The following is an 11,969-nucleotide window of genomic DNA, read 5'->3' as shown; positions in this document are numbered from 1 at the left end:
TGCTGGTATTTTATGTGTCCTTGTGTTTGGGGAAGGGTTTGAGTCAGATTACAGTGGCCTTGAATTCCCTCCAAGCATTTCAGTATCTTTACAAGAATTCAGTCACTGTGAGAAACATGGATGTTACACTCCCGCCTCTCTCTTTCAAATTACTAATAATTACATTTGCCAACAAAATCAATATATATGATGAATTTGGTCAATGATCAAATAATTTCAAAACAATAAAAAAACAGCAACTCCATAAATAGTGTGATTATGTATAGAAATAGTATATTATTTATATGTGGTAATTTTGATTAACACTAACAGTAAAAGCCCCAAAAAGAAAAAAAAGAAAAAACAAAACAACAACACGCTAAACAAAATAATGTACGAACTACAAATCCCATGAACCCTTGCGCGTCTACGCTACTTACGTCATTAGAACGAGCGGGAGGAAGAAACTGGGTGCAACAGAACTACATCTGCACCCAGAAAATCACATTAAACACCAGCTGTAAGTACAAACTGGATATTTATATGCGAAGTGTGTTCCGGGAACGAGTGTCTAGTGGCTGTAACTAGGCTGCGTCTCTTAAAACGTGTTTTACGTGCTGATCCTGCGTCAGTGACAACACATGTTCATATAGAGACATACATTTATGTAAACATACACATATCACTTTAGGGGTGAACAACAGCGGTTAAGAATATTTAACGGGTTAACATGCAAAGTAAGTTTACATGGGTTGAATTTATCAGTGTTAAATATGTATCAAGTTAAATTAATATTAATAAAATAAATTTAACTGCTGTCAAACGATTAATCACGTTCAAAAGAAGTTTTTGTTTGCTTAATATATGTGTGTGTTCTGTGTATATTTGTTATGTTTATATAAAAACACACACATACAGTATATATTTTGAAAATATTTACATTTGTATGGTTATATTCATATAATTTTCATTATAAAGAAATATATAAACATCATATTTTTCTGAAATGTATGCATGCATGTGTGTGTATTTATATAATACATAATAAATACACACAGCACACAGACATATATTATGTAAACAAAAACTTTTATCTTTGATGCGATTAAATATAACATGAAATGTAATAATTTTAGTAAAAACATTAATAGTAAATAATGAAGAGGGTTTAATTGTAATGTTATCTTTATAATTCACATGAGCTTTCTTTGTCTCTTTAGCAGAAGAGATGCAATCAAGTTAAACTCTTGTGTGTTTATTTATTTTCTTCAGTTGCTGTCAAGATGGCATCAGATGATGTGGCAAATCTCGCCGACTCATTGGCCAAAACTCAAGTCGATGAGAGCGAGCTCAGTTATAAAGGACAAGGCCTTAAACTGGACAACGCTCAGTCTGGTGAGCTGACGATGAGCTCCTAATGTTGCATGTTTTATGAAAGAGTATCAGAGGTAATGCTGTGTTTTTGTAATGCAGTGGAGAAGATGGTGAAGGCGATCGAGGAGTTTGACGGTCTGTGTGCGCTCAGACTGGAGGGAAACACCATCGGCGTGGAGGCAGCGCAGACCATCGCTAAAGCCCTGGAGAAGAAGAGCGACCTGCAGGTGCACGTGCCAGATCATCTGGACTTATTCCCAAACCCTAAACACAGCCTAAAACAGGAGGTCTCAACTGAGCTTAAAGGCAGCAGAAAAAAACAATGCTAAATCAAGTAATTTAATGCACCCAGTCATGCATCGAAATGACCAGCTTATCAAATTTTAATAGGCGTGAGACGATAAATTACATGTATTCTGTTGCTGATGCCAAAGACATTGTCCACACAAACGCTACAGTGTTTTTCCCACAAATTTATCTGTCATTTGATGTAATTAAGACTGATGTCAGGTTATGCAACATCATTAAAAAAAAAAACATGAACAAATATGACCAAGATTTGCAGCGAGATAAAACTAAATTTGTGATGAACACAAATTCGACATGATGGATATAAATTATGAGATGGGAAATAAAATGAGAAATTATTACGTTTTTATACGTTTGCCCAAGGATTTTTGGATTTGCAAAGTAATTTGAATATAGATTTAATAATAATAATAATAATAATAATTTAAAGTTTAAATATATTGGTAATGCTTTAACAAGGTCTTATTTGTTAACAGATTAATAGTGAGCAGTATGTTTATTTAATGTAGCAGTATATTATATATAACAGTGTATAACTAATAATTAGTATTTAAGTATCTTTGTTAGTTGATCAAAATATTCATGTGGTTCACACACAGTGCATTAACTAATGTTAAAAGACACAACTTTTGATCTTAAAAATCGATGTAGTAAATGTTGAGATTAACATTTACTAATAAACACTGTATAAGATTTTTTTCATTGTTAGTTCATGTTAACTAATGTTATCAAAAAAACCTAATTGCACAGTCTTAACATTATAATATTTCCTTCCATTATATATTTTCCATCACCATATCTGCTTAGGAAATCAGTATAGTGTGTTTTGAGCATTGAATTATTGGCTGCCAAGAGCAAGAAACCACATTTAGATGATAATATTGTGCTGATAATAATGTTAGTGAAACACGTCGCCATACGGTGATGTAAAATTTAGAAACAAATTAAAACTCTATTGTTTTTCCTCTCATGTTAGTGCTGCCACTGGAGCGACATGTTTACCGGCCGCCTGCGAGCTGAGATTCCTCCAGCGCTGGTAAGAGGGGCACTTAATGATTTAATTCAACATCTTTTAGAGCAAAGACTTTTACAAACCCAGTGGGCTCATAGTTACTAGTTGTGACTATAACAGACCGTTTAATGCTTGTAAACATCGCCTCTCTAGGTTTCTCTGGGTGACGCGTTAATCATGGCTGGAGCTCGGCTCAAGGTTCTGGATCTGAGCGATAACGCTTTCGGACCCGATGGCGTGAAAGGCATTGAGAAGCTGCTGAAGAGCACCGCCTGCCACACGCTGCAGGAACTGCGTCTGAATAACTGTGGAATGGGCATCGGAGGAGGAAAGGTGGGCGGGGTTTATGATACTGATGTCTTCATGTCCTTAAAAAGTGGGTGTCACTGTTGTGCTCTATTATATTTCCAATTTATTTCTCTGGAAATTTGGTGTTACCTGCTTCTTTAGATCCTGGCGGCAGCTCTGACGGTGTGTCATAAGCAGTCGAGTGCGCTCGGTGCCCCCTTGCAGCTGAAGGTGTTCATCGCAGGCAGGAACAGACTGGAGAACGATGGAGCCACAGCGCTGGCGCAGGCCTTTCAGGTGCTGAACCATACGAGAAATGACCCTGAGCTACAATCTTCCAGAATAATATTGATCATTTTCTTGATTTTCAGTCATTTGGTGCTTTAAAATCTACCTGATTGCTGACCTTTGTCATTTGGTCCATTGCAGATGTTGTTCGGTTTCCCTCAGCTGATTAATCCTTTGGTGTTAGTTCATTGCCATATTTTCTCCATTTGTTCAATGGTGTTGTTTTATCTTCTCCATTGTTCCACTGGCTTTGGTCCATTATATTGTCTTCTCCGTTACTCATTGCTTTAAAGTCCATTGGTCCATTGCTTTATTTTCTCCATTGATCCACAGGTATTGGTCCAGTGGCTCATTGCTTTATCTCCTCAAGGGGTCCATTGGCCCATTGCTTTATTTTCTCCAATGGAGTAGATAAAGCAATAGACCAACACCAGTGCACCAGTGGAGAAAATTAAGCAATGGATTAATGGAGTAGATAAAGCAATGGACCAAGACCAGTGCGCCAATGGAGAAAATTAAGCAATGGGTCAATGGACCATCACCCATGGGGCACTGGAGTTGGTCCATTGGTGCATTGCTTTATTTTCTCCACTGGTCCATGGTTGTATCTTCACCATTGGTGCACTGGTGTTGGTCTATTGGTCCATTGCTTTATCTTCTCCATTGGTTCATTGCTTTATTTTCTCCATTGGTGCACTGGTGTTGGTCCATTGGTCCACTGCTTTATCTTCTCCATTGATCTATTGGCGTTGGTTTATCTTCTCAGTTGATTGGCAGTCTGGAGGAAGTACACATGCCCCAGAATGGCATCAATCACCCAGGAGTCACAGCTTTAGCCACAGCAATGCAGCACAACCCACAACTGCGAGTCCTGAACCTCAACGACAACACTTTCACCAAGAGAGGGGCGATCGCCATGGCACAGGTACACTGGAAAACAGATACTGCAATTTAGCTGCAAAATATATTATTATTTTTATTATTGAAGAGCTGCATGACATAAACAGCGAAATACAAAAATGTATCTGTTAAAAATGAGTAAACATTTAAACTATTTATTTTGGATGTTTTCTTTTCACTAGTATGAAAGAAGAAACGTTAAGGAAGCAAAATAGCCTTCATTTCAAATGTGTTTCTCTGTTTGTTAGGCTTTGAAACACCTGCGCAATGTGCAGGTGATAAATTTTGGCGACTGTCTTGTTCGGTCTGAAGGAGCCAGTGCCATAGCAGAGGCCCTGAGAGAAGGACTGCCGATACTCAAGGTACTGATAGGTGATCAATATTTATGCTATGTAGTCTTGGAAAAAGAGCTTTAACTGGTGACATGAAAAAAGCTAAATCGGTAAATATGCTCGTCTCACTCTCACCAGGAGCTGAATCTGTCTTTTGGGGAAATCACAGAGGATGCTGCGTTGGAAGTGGCTCAATCCGTACAGCATAAAGATCAGTTTGAAAAACTTGACCTGAATGGTACCAACATACATAAAAACAGAAAAAAAACATCACAGCATTGTCATGATTTATCTGCCAACATCTGAACAATCAGCAATAGTTAATGATTCAAGTCAAGTTTGGTTCTCAAAAAGATGGTGATGAACAGGTTATAAACCTATGACAGTCTTTAAAAGACATTTAAGATTTAGTTAAGATTAAACGTTATGTCAAGGCTGTGTATTTGTCTATTTGCTTGGAAAGTTAACCCATTGATATTAATCATCTAATACATAACACTGTTGAAATGTTAAAATACACTAATAGTGATAAAGAAATCACTGTGGTTTATTACAGTTAACAAAACTAAAACACTTTTTTTAATTAAAATAAAATAAATGTTCATTGAAATATATCTAAAACAAATTCCAATGAAATAAACATTTTTAGTTTAAATATATGTACTAAAATAACTGAAATGTAAATAAAAAAAATTAAATTAAACTATACATTTAAATAAAGATTAGCAAAATCTATGTAAATGTGTGTATTAAACTAATAAAAATTACACAAAAACAGCAAAATTACTAACTATTTAAAAAATAAAATAAATTGTTCATTGTAAATAAATAAATACTAAAACTACAACTGAAATAATGAGTAAATTAAATCCAAAAAGTAATATAAAAAGACGACTAAAATTTGAACAAAAATTCAAATGAAAATAAAAGTTTCAAAAATATTAATTAATATAATATTAGTATATATAAAAAATTAACAAAGGTTAATAAAAACTATATAATAGTATATAAATAATACTAAAACAACGTCACTGACATAAACTTGTGTAATTAAAAAAATCCACATTGCAGCAACATTCACAAACACATCCACATCATATATTTGATTGTGTTTGTCTTTAGGTAACAGTTTAGGTGAAGAAGGCTGTGAAAATCTGCGAGAGGTGATGGAGAACATGAACATGGCAGACAAACTGGGCTCTCTGAGGTATCAAACACACCCCGAACAAAAAACAACATTTTGACATTCATGAGCATTCAGCACATTTAAAATGATCTTCATCTTAATGCAAAAAAGAGATATTTTTAATCCTTTACCTGCTTTCGATTCTCACATGATTCCGAATGAATGGAGCGTAATTCCTTCTCATGTCACAGTGATGACGAGGGAGAACCTGAGGAAGATGAAGAGGAGGAGGACGACGAGGATGATGATGATGATGAAGATGTGGAGGAGGAAGAGGAGGAGGAAGAAGAAGAGGAGGGAGAAGGAGAGGAAGAAAAGAGTGAATTAAACCAGGTTTGATCAAACTGTCAATTCTTCCCATTTGAGGCACAATTCAAATCAACATTACAAAACAGAAAACATAAGTGAGAACAAAATAAATGTGTGTCTGTTTACATAGTTCTCAACGCCGCCTTCAGCGCCTCGTACTCCAGACGTCTCGTCTTTCCTGAGCTTTCCATCTCCAGACAAACTCCTGCGACTCGGCACAAAGAGAAGCTTCCTCATCCAGCAGCAGGTCCGTCTTTCCAGATTGTGACGTTTACAATCTTTTATATTAATTTCAGGGTTTCTGTGGCTCTCAAAAACTCACCCTTCTACAGTTTAAGGCCTGAAAAAGGTCTTAAATCGAGCAGAAAGTCTTAAATTCACAAATCTGAGGGATTAAATGTTGCATGCACTGCAAAAATATGAATATCTTCCTCCGTATCTTGTTTTTCAATACAAATATCTTAACAAGATATATTTACTTGATATGCAAAATAAACACAGTCTTGTTTTCTGAGAAACTGAACTAAATTAAATGAAACCCCCCTTTGTAATTGTTAACATTTTCGAAGTAACTGTAATTTAATTACACATTTTTTCTCCGTAACTGTAACAGATTACAATTACATTTATTTTGTAATTAAATGACCTAATTCCGTTGCATGTAACTAGTTACTCCCAGCGCCGTGTGTAATAATTGCGACAGTCGCAGTGCTGAGCGCCTGCGTGTTTTCCGCAGGTGGACGTGTCGGATGTGAGTAAGATAGTGGAAGTGTTTCTGAAGATCTCGTCTGTGTATAAGGAAGACGACGCCGAGGTGAAATCAGCCGTGCTGGAGAGCATCGGTGAGCTGAACATCCGTCAGATGGCTGCTGGACGATCTGAGACGTCTGACTGATTCTCGTGTGTCTGTGTGTTTCAGATGCAGTGCTGAGTAAAGCCTTCCTCACACCCTCCTTCCAGGGCTTGAGTTTTATGTCACCGTTGCTGGTGATGCTCGGACTGTTGAAGGTACAAACGTTTAGCGCATTCAGACTGGGAGCGAAAGCTGAGCTAATCTGTTTGCTAATAGATTTTACATATTGTTTTTTTTTTTGTTTTTTTTCACTTGGAAATATCATGTAACTAAATTAGGTTATGAATGCCATTTTATGTACCAATGTGGGCATGATTATGGTGCTGTGAAATCAGGATTACATTATTGCCACATTCACTAAAGCGTGTGTTTATCTAACCATTCTACAAAATCTGTGCATGAAACAGCTTGAAATTGTACTGAATTGTTGTTTTTTTTATGTCAAATATTGCAAACAACCCTCTTTCTCAAATATAAAGGTGTAAATTTTAATGTAGACCCATGAAGATAATTTAAACTATATGAGGGGGGGAAAAACTTTAAGCATGCTATTATAGCATATACAACATGTATAAAAAGTCTTAATGTTCATTTTTATAAATAAAAATCTATAATAGTCCAGGTGATATGTTAAAACAATGTTCACTTTTTCATAAAAGAATGAAACTTGGTACACTTGTATAGTTTGTGGCCCTAAACATTTTCAGAAATGGAGCCATCGCAAAAACACCTCGTGGTTGCCATGGCGACCTTTTTACTTTCCGCCATAACCAAATTATGTATTTTGTGTCATATCTCCTGAACCAAACAGACGGCAACGCAATCAGGTGAACAGTTAATGGAAAATTCAGTGACTTTATGAGGAGGATTACAATGAAATCTCAGAAGATGCAGAATGAAATTTCAAACATATTCAATGTAAACTTAATTTACAGTCACTCTCTGGGGCCAAAGTTGTCTATTATGTTGTCCACAGGGGTGAAGAAGAGTCCTGCATGTGGGCGGGTACACGCAGGTTTAAAATTAAAAAATTAATAGCCATAATATGGACTTTTGTAAGTGCTGTGATACTGTGATGCTCATTGCTGATTTCACCATTAACTCTTCACCTGAACAGTATTTTTTTTTTTTAAATATGATGAAATGATAAATATAAAAATATGTGTGCATATATAAATATATATTGAATAAAATATTAGTTAAGCTGGTGTGGTGGTAAATATAATTATAATATAATAAATATAATATATAATCTCAATGGGCTCAGAAAAATCAACTTCAAAGCGAAACAAGCTTTCATTCCCCATTAACAGATGTTCTTGTTTTTTGCATTAACTCCATTTTCTTTAGTTTCTGAAAATAAATTTCTTGATTTAAGGATGTTTAGATATTTGTACAAATGTTTGGACCAATACTAACAAAGATGTTCATTTTTATAGTGCTCCAATTAGGACCTTTTTAGGGCTTCACTTGTGGCAGGGAAAATTAGCACATTTTAAGACCCTCAGAAACCCCTGTCCTAATAGAAATGCAATTGGTTTCATCACTCACCATGGCTAGAACTGTTGGGTCTGAAGATGGAAAGTGTGTTTTGATGTTCCTCTCTCTCGCTGTAGAGTGAAGACAAGCTGAAGCCGGTGAAGGTCGTCCCAGGACATCTACAGTGTTTGGAGCATGCAGTGAAACAGAGTTATTTCCCTCGAGAACACATCACTGTGCTGAATGCTTTCATGGCCAGGTAACCCAACAAACAGTAGTGTTTACATTTAATGAACGTTTTTTGTCATTAACAGTGTTATGTGATGGGTTTGATTATTTTATATACAGGCCGAATAAGTTGCTGGAGCCGTGTAGCAGTGCTCGAGAGCGTCTGAAATTCACCCTGCAGAAACTCACATCTGAGAGCTGAACAATTCTGAAACATACTTGTATCTGATTGTTAATATTAAACTGTCATGACATGTCTTGAAACCTCACCTGACTTCCTGCCTAGTTTATATTACATCTAAGCCAACCTTCAGATTTATAAAAACAATCTTTAACATAGAAAAGTGCTATGTATATATATATATATATATATATATACACACACATACATACATCCTGATTTTTTTGTTTTTTTGCATGTTTGTCACACTTTAATGTTTCAGATCATCAAACAAATTTAAATATTAATCAAAGATAACACAAGTAAACACAACATGCAGTTTTTAAATGAAGGGAAAACAAAATCCAAACCCACATGGCCCTGTGTGAAAAAGTGTTTGCCATAAATACCAACAGTAAAATATGGTGGTGGTCGTGTGATGGTCTGGGGCTGTTTTGCTGCTTCAGGACCTGGAAGACTTGCTGTGATAAATGAACCATGAATTCAGCTGTCTACCAAAAAATCCTGAAGGACAATGTCCGGCCATCTGTTAGTGACCTCAAGCTGAAGCGAACTTGGGTTCTGCAGCAGGACAATGATCCAAAACACACCAGCAAATCCACCTCTGAATGGCTGAAGAAAAACAAAATGAAGACTTTGGAGTGGCCTAGTCAAAGTCCTGAGCTGAATCCTATTGAGATGCCGTGGCATGACCTTAAAAAGGCGGTTCATGCTCGAAAACTGTCCAATGTGGCTGAATTACAACAATTCTGCCAAGATGAGTGGGCCAAAATTCCTCCACAGCGCTGTAACAGACTCATTGCAAGTTATCGCAAACGCTTGATTGCAGTTGTTGCTGCTAAGGGTGGCCCAACCAGTTATTAGGTTTAGGGGGCAAGCACTTTTTCACACAGGGCCATGTGGGTTTGGATTTTGTTTTCCCTTCATAATAAAAAACTTCATTCAAAAACTGCATGTTGTGTTTACTTGTGTTATCTTTGATTAATATTTAAATTTGTTTGATGATCTGAAACATTAAAGTGTGGCAAATAAAAAAATCAGGAAGGGGGCCAACACTTTTTCACACCACTATATATATATATATATATACACATATTCAAATTCATGAATTAATCATATTAATAATGAAGGAAAGCAGTTGCATAGATCTGAGTTACAATGAAAACAACACCTCAGTCTTGGATTTCTTTTTCTTTATTCATCCGTCACTTGAACTGCAGGTAATGGGTTATAGTATTTTCAGACATAACTGCAAAACTGTACAAAGGAGACCCAAGATTATATAAGTCCACTAATTGTCTTGTACCGATTTGCTTGAACCAAACAACAAACATGTATATTTAAAAAAATAAAGCCATTTCCTTGATAAACCCAACGTGAGATGAAACAAATCAAGAGTTTCATCAAATTCCATAAAAGCCAAGAATAATTAGATTTACAAATAATCACACCACATCTACATTTTCTATATACACAAGTGATTATCAGTTCCCACTTCTCACAAAACAACCATTTTCTGATCAATCTGATGACGCTATCATATCTGAGGTCAGTAGAAGTACCAAAGGAGGCACATAAGTAATTCTGAAGTGGCATTTAGATGTTTAATGCTGCTCAAACATGCCATAAATCCACTTAACACAGCTATTACAACTTTATGTTTTGATAGTAGAGCCATTATATCTTTACACAAAATTTTGAGCAGGATCACAGCAGACTTGGCTATGTAAGAACTCAACTGCGTAGACGACACAGTTTTGCGGCTGAGTAGAGACCTAATCCAAACCCAGCATAGAGCGGCTGAGTGAATGTGGTCTGGACTCTGTGGATGAGACTCATTGTGTCTGAGACGCTGTAGAAGGACACAATCCCTGAGCTGTGATCCACATCCTATTCTACGGCTGGACACTACAGGGAGATCAGTGTTTATGCTGTTGTGACTAAATGAGCACCTCGAGGGAGAAGAGAACAGTATCCAGGATTGATTATTAGATCCAAATGCACACTCTTTCCCTTTCTCCCGATGCTCTTATATGCCACTGCTATATGCACACCTGCACTACCGCTGTACTCCACCTCCCAGTAACAGCGTCCCATCACACTCTCTCTACACAACGCCTGAGCGTAATCAAATCACTCTGGATGATAAGGATAATTGTAGATTGTGTTGGTGTAAGTGATCACTGTGCCCTCCGACAGGTAGAGACAAGGATGCACTGTGTTTGGATCCAGAGTGAGCTGGCGGAAATCTGATGGATACAAAAATTATATTTTAGAAACAGAGATAAAACCAATTGCAGCATATCTGCTGTCACCGGTTCTAGAAAACTGGTTTGAAATGGTTTGATTTCACACCAGATTGGAGTTACGTGCTGCCCCAAGGAACACACAAAGATTGAAAGGAGAAATTTAAATATGCCATTTTTAAATTTATGCACTAGAAGTCCCGCCTTCAAAATAAAACAACAAATCAGCGATGTCGTCATGGATGTTACCACTTCTGGGCAGTATGGGAAGTATGCTAGTCCAAATGCAGCCATACAGATGTCATAAACAGTTGTAAAGCAGTTGGCATCATGATACTTGCACTTAGCATTTACTCTACACTGCACATGTATAACTGCTATAGAAACATATTAACAAGTGTTTGCCCTTACAACAGAGAAGTTCATTCAAGGGGGATATTAGTATACTTTTTAAACTAAAAATAGGAAAGTGCACTTTTATGTACTTCTCAGAAATGGGCTTTATGTAGTTCTCAGACATATATTTAAAATGACTTTTAAGTTGACATGACGTATACTTTGGAAAAAAATATATTTGAGCTATACTTTTACTTGTTTACAAGCAGATACCCTGTTCTTTATTTTGTTGTTTTGTTTGTTCAGATATTCATATAAAAAAATACATACAAATTAATACCTAAATAGGGAAATAGTAGTAGGCTATACTTAAAGTATGATGTAAAGTTCACTTAATGAAAACGTACGAGTATACTTGCAGTATAAAACTACTTAACTAGTAGTTTACTGAGACTATACTTCAAAGTATACTAAAAATAATACTAAGTATTTAGTTAGTAAACAATCAGTATACCTATAAGTTCACTTTTCGTATAGTTGCAGTACAGGCTAAAAACATTGATGTAAACTAGTTGTGTACTCAAAATTTACTACTGTTATACTTAAAGTATATTTTCATATAAGAAAGTGGGAAATTTAGTCCCAAGGAGTATTGAAATATACTACTGA

General features: G+C 36.2%; 1 protein-coding gene across 1 annotated transcript; it reads left to right on the top strand.

The window, feature by feature from the left end:
- The first annotated feature begins 416 nt into the window (after positions 1 to 416).
- On the top strand, positions 417 to 8,805 carry LOC306852245 (ran GTPase-activating protein 1-like). Its single transcript, XM_079388956.1, has 16 exons — positions 417 to 499; positions 1,252 to 1,374; positions 1,453 to 1,580; positions 2,639 to 2,698; positions 2,828 to 3,007; positions 3,125 to 3,259; positions 4,017 to 4,175; positions 4,399 to 4,512; positions 4,621 to 4,720; positions 5,605 to 5,689; positions 5,860 to 6,001; positions 6,108 to 6,224; positions 6,714 to 6,819; positions 6,897 to 6,985; positions 8,447 to 8,568; positions 8,658 to 8,805. The coding sequence occupies exons 2-16, from the start codon at positions 1,263 to 1,265 to the stop codon at positions 8,737 to 8,739; spliced, it is 1,731 nt and encodes a 576-aa protein (XP_079245082.1). The 5' UTR covers positions 417 to 499; positions 1,252 to 1,262; the 3' UTR covers positions 8,740 to 8,805.
- The last annotated feature ends 3,164 nt before the right edge of the window (positions 8,806 to 11,969 follow it).

The sequence above is a fragment of the Barbus barbus genome (genome assembly GCF_936440315.1).
Source record: "Barbus barbus genome assembly, chromosome: 3".
Taxonomy (NCBI): Eukaryota; Metazoa; Chordata; class Actinopteri; order Cypriniformes; family Cyprinidae; genus Barbus; species Barbus barbus.
The sequence above is the reverse complement of the archived record's forward strand: the minus strand, read 5'-3'. Positions and strand labels throughout refer to the sequence as shown.